The following is a 20,000-nucleotide window of genomic DNA, read 5'->3' on the forward strand; positions in this document are numbered from 1 at the left end:
TACAGAAGTCGCAAATAGTATATATTAGGGTGATGCAGGGATGAAGGTAGAGACTTTTATGGAAATTTCAGATGACTCTCTCTCTCTCTCTCTCTCTCTCTCTCCTCTCTCTCTGGTATGAGTTTGTAAGAAATGGACAGTGATTTTCGCCAGCGAACAACTTTCCCAATGCGCATAGCGAATCCACGCGAATAAGCGAAAGTTTCTGGACTCCTGTGATTACACAAGGGTGCAAAGAAAAAAAATTACTATTTCCAAGAAAATTGTATGTGCTCGGTTCAGTAGTTTACATACGATACATGATTGAAATGCGTGTTCTTTTGCATGGTATAAATTGGTATCCAATTAACAGCAGTTAGAAGAAAAGATTAAACAAGAACGTTATAAACTATAGTTGGTAAATGTTGGTCGAAGTGAGGACTGAAAATGGCGCTTAAAAAAAAAGTGCGAGATGAAGGTGAAGTATTCGTTTGTGTGAAGATTGACAGTATCTGTTTTGAAGATTTTTAAGGTTTGAGGCTATATAATAAGAGAATTGTTACATTTTTTTATATTAATTATTAAGATTATTATCAGGATTACTGCCTTATCTTCACCTTTACTCTGGATTAAAGATGTCTTCGTTGAATTATTATTTTTTTTATTTATGTAAATGAATATTTTAATGTCAGAAGTCACAGTCTTAGTATACTTCAAAGTCATTCGATTTTGTGTCAAAACTTAACTAGGAACATTTCCGAGGTGGAATTCATTCAAGACCAATTTCCTATGATTGTATCGAAGCTCGAAGATGCCATGTCGCTTCCCTTTGACATAACCTGAGTATCTTCAACGTCTAAATCAATTAATTGTTGGGTACGAGTCTGTGTTTGTCACAAGCCAATTAAATTTTGCAAAATTCTCTCTCTCTCTCTCTCTCTCTCTCTCTCTCTCTCATGTTCATGTTGGTGACATCCCAGTGTTATTGATGTATATATTTGTCCTTTCGGGAATCCACACAATGACGAAAATCCCGTTATGGTCATTTTCTCACCCTGATTAAATATTTTCCCTTTTTTATTTATTTCATTTAGTAATATAGTATTAATAAAATGCTCTCGCATGGTACGGATCGTTGCCGTAATGTTATTAGATAAACGCAGTTTAAACATATATCTTCTACGTATAGAATCTTTTGATGACATTCACCACAAAAGTTATTTTGAGAGCCACAGTTACGTATTCTTATTAATGCGTGGGTTAAATTGGAAAGAGAAATAATTGGAGAAGCCCCTTCTTCCTTTTGGGATTCGAACTCGCTCTTAGGTTGAAAACAGAGTTGACAGTAAACCTCGTGTGGTACACTAGAACTTTACAGCGTCCCTCATGCCCACTAGCTGCAACCCCGTTATTTCCTTTTTCTGTGCCTCCGGTCATATTCTCTTTCTTCCATCTTACTTTCAACTCTCACCTTTTCCTGTCAATTTCCGTTTCAGCGCTGAATGACTTCATAGGTCCCAGTGCTTGGCCTTTGGCCTAAATTCTATATTCAGTTCACTATAAACACCACGTCTCTGAGAATATACTGAAACAAAGATTTCTCTTTGACTAGATTATTATTTCGAATTACTTTTAGCGTTGATTTCAATTACTCACACTTGCTTGTTTCTGTAGTATATAACATGTTCTTTTCCACAAGATTACAAAGATAAAACTTTCACCTGCCACTGTTCCCGTAGTGGGAATTCCGCCAGAATTTGTTAGCATTCTGGTTCTCAGTATCTGCATAGGGGTGATGTTGTTAATCACCCTTCTTGCCACCTGCCATGTGACCACCAACAGTCAGTTAACACGGGTATATAATTCACTGCTCTGTCGAGGCGAACTCTGCTCGATGTGACGTCAGTTCATATACATACACGTCCCTCTGAGATATACTGAAACAAAGTTTCTCTTGACTAGATTATTTTTCGAATTACTTTTAGCGTTGATTTAATTACTCACACTTGATTGTTTCTGGTTAGTATATACAGTGTTCTTTTCCACAAGACTTACAAGATAAAACTTTCATCTGCCACTGTTCCCGTAGTGGGAATTCCGCCAGAATTTGTTAGCATTCTGGTTCTCAGTATCTGCATAGGGGTGATGTTGTTAATCACACCCCTTCTCCAACCTGCATGTGACCACCACAGTCAGTTAACCACCGGGTATATAATTCACTGCTTCTGTCGAGCGAACTCTGCTCGATGTGACGTCAGAAGCAGAGAAACATCGGACACTTTCACGCTTCTGACTTCACATCGGGCAAAGCTCGACCGTGTGGACGGGGCTTTATATATATAAGTGACGTTCTCTGTGCTATAATTCATTCTGGAGAGGATGGCTAATTTTGAATCAAGAAAAATCTACTTACCCGATTTGGAGACGACACATACATCCCTGTATCCAGAAAATAGAAAAGACCATCCTGTTACCGCAAAAGGTCCGTTTTCAGTGGCCTGCGATCTGCCTTTTCATGCTGGCACAAAGGACGGTGGGATTATTTCGCTCTTAATTGACGTTGAGGTTCCTGAATGGCTAATAACTTTTGGGTGTGCTTTTCATGAACCTCTAGTATCCGCCTGATGGTATTTCCGCCTTCGATCAGAGATCATTGAAGTGCGAATCTTTCTTTTTTGCTCGTCCGAATAACCAAATGATGTTTACTCATTTTTAATAAAGTTATGATACTATAATCAACATTATAATAATACTAATACTACTGTATTCTTTCAAAGAATAAGCGTCTTTCATCCAGACAGCCATTCTTTTTAGTGAAGTATGTTGGAAAGAGGGTCTTCGGAAATAATACATACATAAATACATATATCATACTAAGTAGTCTCTCAAAGAAAGATCGCTTAAGATAGTAGATTATGATTAGCTTTGTTCAGTATTGTGCTTAATAGTTTTTCTTTGTATTATTCGTTTAAAACATAAAAATTCCGTTGTTAATTATGAAAGACAATAACTGGACATTGAAACTCATGATTTATTTCCTGTAGTTATCGTAAGCATAATTCTTGATGACAAGAGAAGGCTCAGTAATTCTTCCGCAAAAGAAAAAAATAAGTATCCTTATCAGTACTCTGAGACTTGATCGCATGACGTTTAAGCTAAGTACGTTTCATACATCATGAGGAATCTCAAAATCATTGCTAGCTACATTCCGGGCAGCATTTTGACTGGGAAAAAATGTGTTTTGCTCTCACCTAGCGACCGAAAAAAAAGGAGCGCTCGTTTAATGACAACGTATTCTCATAAACAGATGACGTTATCAAAGTGTCATTTGTTCTGTTGCGCCAAATGAATATTAAGCGAAACCGGCATTGGCCAAGATTAATGGCCCAAATTATGACAGAAGCAGGAATGTAACGTGATAATGGACATGATTACCTTGATAGCTTGTCGTTGGCAGTTGGGTACCCTATTCGAAATTATTTTGGTTTCGTGTTGCTGTAAAGCCGATGGAATGGGAATCTGATTGCCCTGCTGTAGCCTTTCTGTAGAGGGCGAAGGGAAAGGATGGCATTCAATCGCGGAATACCCAAGGAACGCTTTTCAAACAAGGAAGGTCGTAGGGGTTTAGTGTCGTCAGTGCACCTCATGTGGTGTACTGTAGGCATTACCTAAGCAGCTTGCCTTCGGCCCCTAGCTGCAACCCTTTTCATTCCTTTTACTGTACCTCCGTTCATAATCTCTTTCTTCCCTTAGTTTACACCCGCTTCTAACAATTGATTCATAGCGTAACTGCTTTGAGGTTTTCCTCCCGGTCACCTTTCAAACTTTTTTACTGTTAGAGTTTCAGCTCTGAATGACCTCTTAGGTCCCAGCGCTTGGCATTTGGCTTGAATTCTATGTTCTATAAAAGGAAGGTTACAAGGATCATGGAAATCAATGCCAGATAAGAATTTTTTTTTTTTTTTTTTTTTTTTTTTTTTTTTTTTGAGGTAGAAGCAAAAAACAGCCATCTTTGCTGCAGTTTATTTGGGATTTTGCCTGGTTAAGTTAAGTATATCTTAGTTTTATCAGACCAGTGAGCTGATTCACAGCTCTCCTGGGACTGGCCCGAACGATTAGATATTTTTACGTGGCTAGGAACCAGTTTGTCATCTAGCAACGGAACCTACAGCTTATTGTGGGATCCGAACCACATTATATCGAGAAATGAATTTCTATGACTAGAATTAAATTCCTCTAATTCCGCTTTGGCCGAGCTGAGGATCGAACTTCGGGATTGGTAGCCGAGCGCGAATTCCATTCGTCATACGAGGAACAATTTGCCTTGTTTGGTTATCCATAGTTTATTACGTATTCCATGACGATAATCTTGTTGTTGGACTTCGTTTGGGTAGAAGGCAGACCTACTAGAAACACCTGTATCCTGGAAGATCTCGATCTCATGAACGCTTCATGAAGCGGAGATATAACTAGTGTTTTTATGAAAAATCATATATCATACCATTACAGCCGCTGCATTTTAAAGTTCCCTGAACACAGTATTATTGTCCGTTCCAAAACTAGCTTTAGATGAAGGTTTTTCACTGGAGGTATTCCCATAAAGTATCGTATTCTTGAAAATAATGTGGAAACAAGATCTGTGTAACCCTGAGATTGAGCTTCAATATTTTGGTTTATATTTTGTATTTTATGGTTTGTCAAGTGCTAAACAAATGGCATGGGACACTTTCATCTTGCAATCCCGGCCTACCCCTTTGTGGGGCTTTCTTGAGGATGTGTTGCCATGCCCTTTGGCTCCTTCCGTGGTGAAACGGTTGAGCACGGAGCCAGTCGCGCCGTTAACTGATTTAGGGTCAGGAGGGAAGTAGGCCTATCATCTCAGAAAGAGAGATTCCCCAATGTCTTAGAAAACTGACATAAGACTTTGTACAGCACAACACATATATAGAAAATAGAATATAATCAGAGGACTCATAATGTAAACAAATATAATGAAAAAATTAAGAAATAAGACTAATTATCATCAACAACAAAACTTTTCATAGAATATAACGTGTGATTATATGCATACAAGGAATTTCGTAAGGTACATGACAAGGTAAGGGTCAGCGGTGGGACTCATATTGCAGTGTATGTATGTATGTATCATCATACATTCAGCTCATTGTATGTGTATAAAGTTTTACATAATATATAGAGGTATGTTTGGTATAGTTCCTTAATTTGAAGTAAGAGAGCTTGAAAGAATATAAAAGGGGGACAATTTAATTGTAGGTTTTCCCTATTCATAGTCCACAAAATCACAGATAGACGAATAGAGAAAACAATGGCTTTTGTTTAACGTGGATGCTTTTTTATAGACATTTCTCTGGTGGAAGAGGAAATGAATATGTAGATAGTATATTTTTAGAGAAGAATAATAATCGTGAAATTTTGATTCCGAATGAATAAATGTGTAAAGAACATGCTAATGATATTTCTAAATAGTGTTGGTAAGGAGGCAGACGACGTATATAGAGTAAAAATCTTTGATGAAATGGAAATAGAGGGCACCGGTATTTGGTTATAATTGTTGCTGCCGTAGTTATTGATTTCAATAATCGCTTGTCTTTAATTACTTTAATCAACCCCCAATAACGTAGTATTTTAATCTGTGTATTAGGAACAGAGCAGTTCTTATAATGTGAATTAATTAGGATCTTTATAAGCAGGAATTTTTACCGCTTGTGCTAATTGATATCCATATATCATTGCTTATGTAAGCCTTTATTTATACACAGAAAATAGATGTTGGAGTATGAAAAATCTCATTCGCCATACGTTTGTTCGCCGTAGGGAAACAAAAGCAGTTATGAAGATTTCCAATAAAATTCAGTCATTTATTTTCCATTGAAAATATTTAGCGTCCGAGGCCAATTAATAGACATCGACATAGACATTTTTGCTGGCCTCAATCCAGGATGAAAGAGGAAACTTCAGCATCGCAGGATTCAAGCCCCGCCTTAATAAAAGACAAAAATAAAACAATAGAAGTTTTTGAATTAGAAACAAAAATTAAATTCAAATTTGTTTTGGGTGAAACTTAAAGCAGATTTCATGGGAAAGGTGCGAACGTCATTGGGCTACAGTGAGGGTTGATTGTCACCAGAGTAAACTATGGGTGACTTACCCACAATAGAAGCATTGCCATTTACTTAAGCTTATGAAAATGATTGCCTACGAATCATAGGGTTCACTTACATTGTATTGTCTGGAAATAAGTGGCTAAAAAGCCTTGTAAAGGCAAGCACGTCAAGCATTGCGAAAGAGCAAACTATTCCAACTCCCCAAAGTTTCGAAATTTTCTTTGGCCTCTGCTTCATATAAACCCATTATCCATTAGGTCACTCAAGTATTTCAGGAAGCTGTTTGAGTTGAGTGCTTACTTTGTGTTGTTAAAGACCCGTAAATTCAGTATTCTTGTTCCTCACCTACAATGGCTTTTGGTTCGATTTCGTATTAAAATACGATTCAGATAGAATTAGGAAAGCTATTCAACGGGATCCTTATTGTTCAGGGAAACAATGCTATGATTTAATCTCTTCAGTAAGCTATTATGGTACAAACTATACACGTATAGAAATTAACAATGCAATTTAGTGCTTTGGAAGTCAGTTAACGGATGAAACGTTATTTGTACAAACACATTTATGTATAGTATATATGTGAATATATATAAACATTTTAAAGGTGAGGTTACCTCATCTATGCACTTTATTGACGTATTTAAATTTACTTCAACTCCGTCTTACACGAAAATTAATAATAATGACACTGTATTATGGAGATTGTGATAGATAAATGTATAGGAGCTTCTGTGCTTGGCTTCGTAGCCTAGTTTTCTTACACCTGATGAGATAAATATTTATATTAATTGCCAGATATTGGACCAATGGTGTAGGGTTTGCTACGTACTGACAGTATATTGGATAAACTTTAGTTATTAAAGACATCTGAAGATATAGTTGAAAGTGTCTAAGGGTGGGAGCATATACTTAAGGTGTTCGAGACCTGGGTCCCCCATCCTGCCGCCAGAAGCATATTACTAAAGCCAAAATGCTGTTTTCACTGCTGGTTGGGTAATTAACTGCCCGGTAATCTGTTGTGCATACCCCATAGAGCTAAGTACATCTAAAAGCGACCTTTTGATATTGACACCAACTTGTTGTTTTGATGGGCTAACTTAACTAGTCATTTCCAAAAGATATGCTCATGATTTTGATTGCATATGAGAGGACGGAATATTGACTTGAAAGAGTGCTACAGAGGATTGATGGAAAGCGGAGTCACCACTCTAAAGGTGCGTTTAGATTGGAGATTTTTTTCCGCGAGTTGCTCTCAGACAACTGCTCTATGGAATGTAAACAGGCTGTAGAGTACTCTCCGAGATTTTCTCTCTACTCTCGCGAGTGTTTCTCTTCTCTCGCGCGCGCTACAGTCTAAACAGTCTAGACAGCACGCTCGAAGAGCTAGGTTGTAGCTCTCCACTCTATTCAGTGAATATTCAGATCTGTGAAAGTTTTCGTTTACTCTCGCGAGAGAACATGAGTGCGGGATGAAGCAATTTTTCTTTTCTTTCCCTTGTTTATTTTTCCTTCTTTTAAAGTGCAGGATTTTTTTTTTTCGGCGGCTCTTTGTCATCGCCGCATTCTGTTATTTATTTCTTTCTTTTTAGTCATTCTTTGTCTTTGGTCCTCGGGCTGAAATTTTCTTGCTTATACCGGACATTTTAGACTCAAACACTTCCAGTCAGTTGTTTGTAATGCTTTTGGTAAAAACAGAAATTTTTGCACTTTGTCCTTCAAATGTAAGCAAAAAAAAAACTTTACTTTCTTTATAAGTATATACTAAATGATATGTAATCTTCAGTACTACATATAATATGTAATATTCAGGTAAGAACACGATGCATTTCGGTGCAACATAGGAGATAATGAGAAATGAATGGGGATGCTTCAAAAAGCCCTAGGAAGCTCATTTCATCAAGTGCAGCCTTGGAGGGCTATCAGTTGTCAAGTGCATCTTCTCCTTATAGAATCTCCAGGGGGCTGAACTTGAAGCTGACTTTTCCGATTAAAAAAAAAAAAAAAAAAAAAAAAGATGACTTCAGGGCTCATACATACGAAGTTCTTATAGCTCAATGTATCTTCCTCAAACAATTCTCTTAATAATTTTGCATGTGCTCCATCTTCTCCCCTTCTGCTTATCCATTTTCGGACCCACATACTTCTTTTCCTTTTCTTTTTCACTTCGTTCATAATTATTAATGCAGCAGCAACACGGCACTTTTGAGACATGTTCTCTCAACCCTCGCTAGTTGTCGACTGGCACTGGCTCCAGTGTAAATAGATGCGCGATAAATCTTACCCGACTCTCGGACACTCTCTCGCGACACCCTCACAGCTCTCGGAGAGAAAAACTTGCTGGTAGTGTAAACACGCTGTAGAGAAAGTCGCGTGAGAGTAACCGTCTCTCGGGAGAGTTTAATCTCCAATCTAAACGCACCTTTACCCTTTGACATAATTACTTATTTTTGCCCTTTGTAATGACTTGATAATATACAAACCAAAGCCATTCTCTTGGTAATACATACCACACATGAAAACCTCATATATTACTATTATGATTTGTATTTGACTACTGAAATGTTCATATTTTTACGTTAATTTTTCCGCATTGCTTCTATTCTCAGCGCCTCTACTAGGGACACCAATACTAAGGGAACCATTCATCCAGTGTATTATTCGCTGTAGAGAGCCAGATTCTGGTGGTAGAATTTCACCCTCAACGTGGTTCGGAAGTCACGTAAAACCGTTCGTCCCGTTGCTGAATAACCACTGGTTCCATGCAACGTAAAAACACCATACAAACAATAGAGAGGGCCAGAGAGAAAGATAAATAACGAATGATTTATTAACATTCTGAAACGGGTTGGTCAATTTCCGTTGCAGTTACATTATAAATGTGATTTTATAGTTTCACGTCCAATGAATCAATTTTCAAATGCTTATTAACCATACTTTTTTGATTCGTCGTTGTGAATTTTTCCTTCTACCTACCATACCCCTCTATGACGCCTTGTATTTCTCCGTTATGCTCTTACCTGAACGCTACAGGCGTGTTGTAAATTTATTTGTACATATACATTTTCTAACCTTTAACGAAGTCACTGCTAAGAGCTACAAAGTAACTATACCCCATTTTCTTTAGTATAAGCTCTGCAGAAAAATTAATATTATATTTTGAATAACTTGATTAACTTTACTTAGCATTTAAAATATTTGATAGATAGATTTAATAAATAGATTTAACTGTCCCTTCAAATTATTTAAGAAATTATTTAATTGATTTGGGGAGTGATAAGAACCATTGACCTGACTAGGCCTTTTCAAGGGTAGGCTTAGGTCGTGCGGTTTTTTGGCCTTGTTCAAACGGACGGCAAGCGAAGAAGGCGACAACTAGGTCGGCGACTTCGCCCTTTTAAGTTTAATTTACGTTGTGTAGGGTTTTAGGATTAAATTGTAATACCCTTTAAATAATTGGTTTGTATGATCTCCTTTCCTGTTTGTACCTATCCTAAAAACCTCATCCTATCCAAAATCCTTATCTGCAACCAAAACTTTTACAGCCTTCGTCACTGATCGGTCCGACGGAAAATTCGGTAAGTGGAATAACATTTCTTATCAACGTACCAATTTATTTCCACGAATACGATTAGAGGTCGCTGGGTTTGCTGATTAAATATATAGGATTTGTTTTTAGTTTACACGTGAATTAAGAGGTGTGTGTCCAAACTGGGTTAACTTGAAGGTAGGTCAAATACTAATTTTCCACAAAGACTAGACCGCCATTATTGGACGGCTGATTTGAGCCAACGGACTTTTCGTCAGGAAGCGGTTTCGTCTTTTAACGTTTTAACTTACGTATTTAACTTAACTTACTTATTCAAGACGTAATACACTGTTTTTCTTTACCTTGACTAAATTTTAAGCCCTTTTACATAGTTAGGCTATTGTAATATTGGAGTTTGTGAGAATTAATTAGGCATAAGACTCAGATTGAATATTTTACAAAAGGCTTATATAATTATATGGGCGTAGTAATAAATTTAGTCGAAATTAGGTCTGTCTGTTTACTTAGCATTACTATTCGGGATTAGTTTTTACTTAATTTTAACTTTTAACCGGGTCGGAACTTAATAGAATTCTGGGACCAAACTGAAACTACCCTGGGAATTTTATGGCCTTGGTTTTGATTTAATTCAATAGTCCTATTTAGATTAAATTGCATTTACCTGAATTACTTTTACCGGAATTTGACTAGCCTACTTAAGCTTACAAAGCAATTATTAATCCTTTGGATTTTCTGGCACAAGTCTGAAAACACGTTAGGCGCACGGAAGAATTGTGTGCTTAACAGCCCGTTTTATACCATTTACTAAATTACTACTATAGAACACTCAGTGGAAGGAATTACCCTTGTAATTTTGTAGAGTATATTCCTTCGATCTTCCCACTGAGCGAAACAAATTTCCCACAAAGGAGATTGGCATCCTCAGCGGGATGTTTTAAGGCCTGTGTTGTTGTCCAGGGATTTTTGTCTTGTTACCTTTTAAACTCATAAAATGTCTGCGACACAATTAGCATATTCCCTCCGACTTTATGAGGAAAACTGCAAGGATTTGTGCACAACTGCTGTGGACTTGATTCAAAGGGTAAGTGATGTTGAGTCCTCGACCTTGGAGACATATCGTCTTAGGCTAGAGTCTCAAATAAAGAAGTATGAAGAACTCAACTTTAAGTACTTAGTTCAACTTGGAGAAGAAGGGTTCTCTAAGCAAGACCCTGATAGAACACAGCTCACTACAAGCGGGGTCATGCCAACCAAGTCATCACAGAGAGCACTGAAGTTTTGGAGAAACTAAAAATCATTTGCATGGAAGCCAAACCCCAGAGGAGTATTGCAACAGAGTTTATTTGCCATGGCATAAGGTTAAGTTGCCGTCTTTATCACTACCGGAATTTGAAGGGACCGATGGAGAATGGCCCCCCTTTTTGGGATGTTTTCGAGTCTAACGTTCACTCTCGTCCAGACTTAAGAGCTGTTGACAAATTTAATTACCTGAAGGGATGTTTGAAGGGTGAAGCTCTAACTCTGATTAAAAATATTCTTGTCACGAATGAAACTATTTAGACGCCATTGACCTGTTGAAGAAAACTTATGCTAATCCAGAGAAAATAATCTCATCTCTAATTTGTCAACTAGCAGGCCTGCCTAAACCTTCTGCAGACCTGGATTCACTACATGGCTTCTGGACTAAACTTGAACAATATGTTAGAGGCATAGAAAGAAACAGACCTAATTCGGATCACTGTACCTGGACGCTTGGACCTCTAGTTTTTCAAAAACTACCTGGCAAGGTGAAAGAACAAATCCAAAACAAGTGTGGACAGGACTACCCCTCACTCCTAGATATTAGAGAGGGGCTAGGAAAGATAATCTGACCTTGTCTTTCTTTGGATTTTGAACCCAGGATAAGAACAAGGATTACTCCCATAGCAAACCCAAGCCTAACCAACAAAGTTCCAATAGACCAGGTAATCAGAAGACCAAAACTCAGGTTAGTTCTTACACCCCTAAGAAAAACGAAGTTACGAATCTGAGTATTTCTGTCACTCCAGGACAGCCTAATAAGACCGCTAGAACTCAAAGTTGTGTATTCTGTGATAGACCAGAACATAAAGCCTACCAGTGTGACATTTACAAGACCACACAAGAGCGCATTTCAAGACTTACCGCACAAAATCGTTGCGTGAAATGCACTTCACCTAACCATAAGACCACCGATTGTCTGGTGAAGTTCCACAAATGTCTGTCGTGTAAAACTGGACTACACCATTCAGCATTGTGCCCTGACTCCTCAACTGAGGTCTCTGCTGTGAACTATTGTGGAGACAATGACAGTGACAAAGACTTAAAGTCACAAACAAGTGGAATTCTCCCTACCGCCTTAATGAAAGTGGTGTGTCCGCCCTCAGGCAACACCAAGGAACTTAGATCACTGTTTGATTCTGGGGCGCAACGCACCTTCATCACACAAGAGGCAGTGGAAGAGTGTAAACTTGTACGAGACAACCCTGTCCAGCTGAGCATCAGTGGGTTCTGGGATACCAAAGAGCCTAGAGAATATAGTACGGTCACTGTACCTGTCAGGGTAAACGATGACAGCCTTGTAACTTTAAAGGCTATTGTCGTACCTAAATTACCTCAGAGCGCTAGGCCTCGTGGACTCTGTAAGATAGTGTCTGAACTGAAGAGCCAGAATGTCACCCTAGCTGATCCTAACTTGTCAAGTAGTCAGATTGACCAGGTGAAACTGCTTGTTGGCATAGATCACTACTTTGACTTTATCCATTCTCCACAAGCAAACGGAGTGAACCTGATTGAGTCCTCCTTAGGATATCTGGTCGCTGGTAAACTGCCTAGTAATGACACCCCTATCAGTGCTCATTCTGTAACTGTAATGAGACTAGCAGTTGATGAACCTTCCAAAGCTGCTCTAGAGATACCACTTGAGATGTCTGATAGCAAATTTGCTGAAGACCCCATCCAACAGCTTTGGACCCTAGGATCAGTCGGAATCGTTGATCAAGATATGTCACCTGAGGATAAATTTGTACTGGAAGAATTCAAGAATTCCATCAATATGGTTGAAGGACGATATGAGGTATCTCTCCCCTGGAAAGTCGATAAGAAACAACTCCCTACCAACTTAGCACTCTCGAGGAAAAGACTGAACAGTACTATTCACAAGCTGAAACAAACTAATAAGTATCTGGAAATTTATGACCAGATCATCAAAGAACAACTGTCTCTCGGCTTCATTGAAACAGTGCCAGAAGAAGACCAAAACCGGACAAATGTCCATTATTTACCCATTTACCTGTGATTAAGGATTCAACTACAACGCCCATTCGTATTGTATTTGATGCAAGTGCCCGGATGGACAAGCAGGCCCCTAGCCTGAATGATTGCCTATACTCTGGCCCATCCTTGACTAGTCATTTAACCGACTTGTTGTTGAAATTCCGTCTCGACCCATTTGCGGTATCGGCAGACATCAGCAAAGCCTTCTTACGGGTAGGTCTCCAACCTAGGGATCGTGATTATACACGTTTCATTTGGCTAAAAGATCTTAACAATGAAAAGGACCTTCAAGCCTATAGGTTTAGATCAGTTCTCTTTGGAGCCACCTGCTCACCTTTTTTACTCCAGTCAGCCTTGCAACATCACTTTGAAACCTACCCCACTTCACCTGAAGTTAGTTTCCTCATGACCAAATTTTATGTGGACAACTTAATTGGTTCCTTACCAACAACAGTCAGCGTCTACAGCCTTTACAAGGTTGCAAAGGAAGTCCTGTCAGATGCCGGAATGCCTTTAAGAGAATGGATCAGTAATGACCCAACCTTCAACGAAATGTTAAAACAAGAAGGTGATGGAACAACAGAAGGCTCAGATCTTGTCAAAGTTCTAGGACTTCATTGGAACTACAAGACTGACCACTTAAGCATAAAAACCCCCTACCTTTGAGGAAGCTCCGCTTACCAAACGGCTACTTTTGAGCAACCTTTCAAAAGTATTTGACCCTCTAGGATTGTTTGCTCCCATAATTGTACGAGCCAAAGTTCTTATGCAAAAAGATCTGGAAACTATCTAAAAGGTGGGATGATGTTTTGCCACCAGAACTTCAAGAAGATGGTCGAAGATCAAAAAAGACCTCGAGAACATATCATACCAGGAATTTTCCCACGCTTCACAGCCAACAGAGGGACCAACTACTCTCTTCACGTATTCTGTGATGCTAGTGAAAAGGCCTATGGGGCTGCAGCCTATTTGATGGCCAACACGCAGGTGCGAACCTAGTTTTCTCTAAAGCAAGAGTCGCCCCTCTCAAAAGAAAAGCATACCACAACTTGAGCTGACTGCCAACTATAGTGCAGTCAAAATAGCTGACTACCTCAGAACCATGTTCACTACCGATGGTGTCAAGATTACTGACACTGTCATATGGTCTGACAGTAAAGTTGCCCTACATTGGATTCAGAACAACAAATCTAAAAACATCTATGTCCGCAACAGGGTGAATGAGATAAGTCAGGTCACTGAAGTGAGGTACCTCTATGTACCTGGTGAAGAAAACCCAGCAGACCTTGTCTCTAGAGGAATTTCCATGCGGCAGTTTTAAGAAAAGTCAAATTTGGTTCCATGGCCCAAGTTGGCTCCCGAACCCAGAGATGTGGCCAGAGCAGGCAGATGTATCTACATGCTAACCCGACCTGAAACAAACCCCTGAAGAAAGTTTTTAAAACTACGAGTTGTCAGTGAACGAGCTACTTGTCCCATAGAGATCCGTAGGTTCGCTTCCCTTCCTAAACTTATAAATGTCACTAAGCTAGTAGTTAAGTTCACTAGGCTCCTTAAACGTACCATTGGGGAGGTCCGTAACCTAAGAACTCGGGACCCGTAAACTCTGTAAAATGTCGAAGTACAGAACTCAGAGGCATTACGAATTCTTATTGGCTTCACACAGAGTCAGTATTTCCCAGAGGAGTTGTCATATCTTAACAAGAATTCCCACAAAATTCCAGCCAGAATTAAAAGCCTAGGCTTGTTCCTGGATGAGAATGGACTTTTGCGATGCAATTGGGAGACTACAAAATGCGGACCACCTTCCATATAGCAGTAAATTTCCTCTGCTTTTACCTCCAAATTCTCCTTTGACTGGACTTATAGTCATTCAAGCACATGAAAATGTTCTTCATGCAGGCGTTCAAGACACAATTTGCAAGGTGAGAGAAGAATACTGGATACCAAGACTGAGACAGTGTGTCAAGAAGATGAAAACGAAGTGTCACCTATGTAACCGTCTGGAAGGACCTGCATTGCGCAGGCCTCCTCCGCCACCTCTACCGGCTTGCAGAGTGAACAGTCTCCGGCCATTTGAGGTGACCGGAGTAGATTTGACTGGACAAATTCTTATCTGCAATCCAGCCACTAAAGAACTAGACAAGGTTTACATAGTCGTATTCACTTGTACCTCAACAACGAGCTTGTCACCTGGAAGTGGTAAAAGACTTAACCAGCACTGCTTTTCTCAATTCCTTCAGGCGATTCACTGCACGAAGATCTGCCCCTCGTCGAATGATTTCTGACCAACGCCACTAACTTCAAAACTGGTTCTTCCTTGATTCAGTCCTTGTATGATGACACTGACGTACAGTCCACACTGACTAGGGAAAATTGTAAATGGACATTCATCACACCTATGCACCCCATCAAGGAGGCTTCTATGAGAGGATGGTTGGCAGTGTGAAATCAGCACTTAAGAAAGCTATATTCAAGAAGAGGATTAATTCTGATGAACTGAATACCATTGTCACTGAGATAGAGCGTCGTATTAACAATAGACCTCTTACATATGACGATGCTACATCTCCAGATACCGTCGATGCCCTTACCCCTTCCCACCTGTTGTGTGGCTACCGGTTAAACTCGTTACCCACTACCATAGACCGGGACTACCTGAATGACCCAGATTTTGAGCTTGACCACAAAACAATGTAATGAGAGATTCAAGTTTGTATCTCAGGTAATACATGCATTCCAGGGAACAGTAGGGAGAAGGAATAACTTGCAGTCCCAGAGAGATAGACACTATTTCAATGGGGATCCAACCCAACCGTTCCAAACCAAGATTAAAGTAGATGTGGTGTTAGTACATAATGACACCCCTCGTTGCATGTGGAAATTGGCAAGGGTCATTCAGCTGATGCCCAGCTCTGATGGACTGGTCAGAGTTGTGAAGCTACAGACCAGCAATGGAGAGACAACTAGGTCAGTTGACAAACTTTACCCACTGGAGGTCTCTAAGCCAGAGGATATGTATACTGTAGAAGCTGCGGAGAAAAATTTAGGAGACAGTCAAAATGCTGAAGGCTATCAAGCAGAAGAGAGACCGAAGAGAAGAGCCGCCACCAACTCGAGGCGATTCTTACAGCAGTTGATTAATGATGAAGCTGTTTAACCTAACACAAAACTGTGTGTTTTGTGTTATCTCCCCCGGGAGGATGTTGTAAATTTATTTGTACATATACATTTTCTAACCTTTAACGAAGTCACTGCTAAGAGCCGACAAAAGTAACTATACCCCATTTTCTTTAGTATAAGCTCTGCAGAAAAATTAATTTATTTATATTTTTGAATAACTTGATTAACTTTACTAGCATTTAAAATATTTGATAGATAGATTTAATAAATAGATTTAACTGTCCCTTCAAATTATTTAAGAAATTATTTAATTGATTTGGGGAGTGATAAGAACCATTGACCTGACATAGGCCTTTTCAAGGGGTAGGCTTAGGTCGCGCGGGTTTTTTGGGCCTTGTTCAAACGGACGGCGAGCGAAGAAGGCGACAACTAGGTCGGCGACTTCGCCCTTTTAAGTTTAATTTACGTTGTGTAGGGTTTAGAAATTAATAACCCTTTAAATAATTGGTTTGTATGATCTCCTTTCCTGTTTGTACCTATCCTAAAACCTCATCCTATCCAAAATCCTTATCTGCAACCAAAACTTTTAACAGCCTTCGTCACTGATCGGTCGACGGAAAATTCGGTAAGTGGAATAACATTTCTTATCAACGTACCAATTTATTTCCACGAATACGATTAGAGGTCGCTGGGTTTGCTGATTAAATATATAGGATTTGTTATTAGTTTACACGTGAATTAAGAGGTGTGTGTCCAAACTGGGTTAACTTGAAGGTAGGTCAAATACTAATTTTCCACAAAGACTAGACCGCCATTATTGGACGGCTGATTTGAGCCAACGGACTTTTCGTCAGGAAGCGGTTTCGTCTTTTACGTTTAACTTACTATTTAACTTAACTTACTTATTCAAGACGTAATACACTGTTTTCTTTACCTTGACTAATTTTAAGCCCTTTTACATAGTTAGGCTATTGTAATATTGGAGTTTGTGAGAATTAATTAGGCATAGACTCAGATTGAATAATTTTACAAAGGCTTATATAATTATATGGGCGTAGTAATAAATTTAGTCGAAATTAGGTCTGTCTGTTTACTTAGCATTACTATTCGGATTAGTTTTACTTTAATTTTACTTTAACCGGGTCGGAACTTAATAGAATTCTGGACCAAACTGAACTACCCTGGGAATTTTATGGCCTTGGTTTGATTTATTCATAGTCCTATTTAGATTAAATTGCATTTACCTGAAATTACTTTTTACCGGAATTTAACTAGCCTACTTAAGCTTACAAGCAATTATTAATCCTTTGGATTTTCTGGCACAAGTCTGAAAACACGTTAGGCGCACGGAAGAATTGTGTGCTTAACAGCCCGTTTTATAGGACCATTTACTAAATTACTACTAGACAACTCAGTGGAAGGAATTACCCTTGTAATTTTGTAGAGTATATTCCTTCGATCTTCCCACTGAGCGAAACAAATTTCCCACAAGGCGCTCTTTTCCTTTTCCTAAAAGAATTGCTTGGCCTTTCACGTACATGACCCAGAAATTATTGCAAAAAACATAAGCTGGACTTTAACCGCAGAGACGTAAGGTAAAGTGATGATTCTCAAGACAAATACTAGCTTTCTTCTCGTTCTTTGAGATTCACTCTGTTCCTGTCATATAATATATATATATATATATATATATATATATATATATATATATATATATTGTGTGTGTGGGGGTGGGGGTTGGTTTTTACAGACCACTTTAACACTAGGACTCAGATGCCGTGGGAGTGTCTCGCAATCCTTGACGAATGAGTCATGAGTCACCTTCCCACTGGGAGTCTGACGGGGTCTTGTCACCCTGTCCTTAAATGAAAATTTCCAAGAGATTAAGTAATTGCTGTTTTGCATGTCATTTATCGTGCAAGCGTATTACCTGTGCTGCGATTAAATAATAAAAAAAATTTAGTTTCATGAAATTTTTAAACATGGTTATGCACATTGTCTTATCGTCCTGTTGGGCACTGGCGCATGACGATGATCCCCAAGCTGACTGAGAAGGGTCGAGCTGCTTGCAATTGATTCACCCATGACGTGAGGCGTCTCATGACTCATGAGTCCTAGTGTCAAGTGGCCTCTACTTTCTCTGTTGACTTATGAGCATCATTTTAACTAATTCGCACCCTACTGTTAGGTTCGTTGCCAGTCTCATTCCATTTACTCTACCCGGTCAAACTTCGTTTTCTTAAACGCGTTTAGAAACAACACGAGTGATGAACTTCCAGGGGTAGTGTTTCGTTTTTTCTGTTAGCTTGAACAATTACTCAAGTTGATTATCAATACTGGGACCAGTGTTCGGTTTATTAATTGGAAGTGTGTGTAATATATATATATATATATATATATATATATATATATATATATATATATATATATATATGTGTGTGTGTGTGTGTGTGTATTATGCACGTAATGAAATAGACAAATAATATTTTTGAATACTCGCATTTTAGTAAAACTGCACATCTGTTAATACAAATTGCAGTTTCATGAGTCCTTGGGAAATTAGCTTCTCCCATTATTAGTATCTGTATCATAGGTTAGCGTGCTCTTCGTATGTAGAATTTCAAACTATTAATTAATCTAGTAAAATAATTAACAAATTATAACTCCCAATTGCAGGCAAATAGGTATACTATAGATTTCTTGAACAAAGAAAACGGATTCGAATTCTACTGCTATAGAAAATGTTACCTCCAACTATGAAATGAGAAACTTTAAAAAACGCTTCCTCTTCAATTTGTATGCATATTTGTTGTAGTTTGATGCGATATTACTGATTTTTATTATTTATATAATTGCAGTGTAACAAAATGTCTTTCATATAATCCTATTAGAGCAGAGATATTGACATGCAAACCTTATTTATCATTAAGAGAAATGAAGCAAGTTGACCCCTGCTTTCCAACTGATTATATAAATAGCAATGTAATGACATCATGAAATGTATGATGGCTGGCTCTGTAATGCACATAATACCATTTGCTTTCAGGAACCTTCCCAGTTTTTTTTTCATTTGTGAAAACGTTCTGATTTTTCTGTCTGGGTTTTGCGATCCAGTAATTACAAGCCTTTTTGTGGTCCAGTCTGTTTAACTTAATATTATGTTAAACGCTGTTTTCTTTCTTATTTTAATCACTTGATTTTGTGTCTTATGTTTTTTGGTACCAAGATGTTATTCTGTTTAAAATATTTAATGAATTTGATCATCCTTTGTGGTCGGGTCTCGCCCAGAATTTTACCATTTACCGCGTTGCACTAGATAGTAAGTCTTTCCTTTTCTATTTTGAAGTCCAATATCACATAGTTTTCTTGAAGTTTTATCTCTTTGGTGACCTTGTTGTGGAATGATCTTTCTAACCCTATAGTCTCTGTAATAAGTTATTGAGACTTCGAGAATTCAAACATAATTCTTTCTCACTCCAAAGGTTATTTATTATTTATCTTACTTATTTTATTCTTTTACTTTCAAATCTGTTTTCTTTCATAGTCTAATCTTGTCATCATAATTTCCTGTACTTGGCTGCTTTCCGTAATGGAGGCCTTGTTGCTCATACCATTCTCTTTTTCTTCTGTTTCACATGAAAACAACACGTTTATAAACATATACGTACACCATCTTTCTATGAAGATCACTTACGAACATAATAGTAATAATGATAATTATAATAAGTAAAATTATGATAATGATATACCAGCTATTCAATAATGAGATAACAAGACGTATAGAAAATACCATATATATTAAATTCCAAAGAAACAGCAATAATGATAAAAAAATACCATGTATATCAAATTCCTTAGCAACAGCAGTAATAATAATAATAATAATAATAATAATAATAATAATAATAATAATAATAATAATAATAATAATA

At 38.2% G+C, this 20,000-nt stretch overlaps 4 protein-coding genes across 4 annotated transcripts in view; all 4 read left to right on the plus strand.

Moving 5' to 3' along the window:
* The window catches only part of LOC135224616 (serine/threonine-protein kinase D3-like), a 459,833-nt gene that overhangs the window by 9,226 nt on the left and 430,607 nt on the right, over positions 1 to 20,000 (plus strand). The gene's annotated exons all lie outside the window — the stretch shown is intronic.
* Positions 10,643 to 12,967, plus strand: LOC135224856 (uncharacterized). The gene is made up of 2 exons (XM_064264181.1): positions 10,643 to 10,732; positions 11,552 to 12,967. Exons 1-2 carry the CDS (start codon positions 10,643 to 10,645, stop codon positions 12,965 to 12,967), a joined length of 1,506 nt encoding a protein of 501 aa, XP_064120251.1.
* On the plus strand, positions 13,021 to 13,611 carry LOC135224857 (uncharacterized). Its single transcript, XM_064264182.1, has one exon. The coding sequence runs from the start codon at positions 13,021 to 13,023 to the stop codon at positions 13,609 to 13,611; it is 591 nt and encodes a 196-aa protein (XP_064120252.1).
* Positions 15,328 to 15,645, plus strand: LOC135224858 (uncharacterized). Its single transcript, XM_064264183.1, has one exon. The coding sequence runs from the start codon at positions 15,328 to 15,330 to the stop codon at positions 15,643 to 15,645; it is 318 nt and encodes a 105-aa protein (XP_064120253.1).

The sequence above is a fragment of the Macrobrachium nipponense genome, chromosome 12 (genome assembly GCF_015104395.2).
Source record: "Macrobrachium nipponense isolate FS-2020 chromosome 12, ASM1510439v2, whole genome shotgun sequence".
In the NCBI taxonomy this organism is placed as follows: Eukaryota; Metazoa; Arthropoda; class Malacostraca; order Decapoda; family Palaemonidae; genus Macrobrachium; species Macrobrachium nipponense.

Bases quoted from the DNA above. Each gene is read 5' to 3' on its own strand.
- LOC135224856 (XM_064264181.1), top strand. From the start codon at position 10,643: ATGTCTGCGACACAATTAGCATATTCCCTCCGACTTTATGAGGAAAAC. The intron at 10,733-11,551 runs GTAAGTGATGTT...TTTTGAACCCAG, and splicing joins CTGTGGACTTGATTCAAAGG to GATAAGAACAAGGATTACTC.
- LOC135224857 (XM_064264182.1), top strand. From the start codon at position 13,021: ATGGACAAGCAGGCCCCTAGCCTGAATGATTGCCTATACTCTGGCCCA.
- LOC135224858 (XM_064264183.1), top strand. From the start codon at position 15,328: ATGGACATTCATCACACCTATGCACCCCATCAAGGAGGCTTCTATGAG.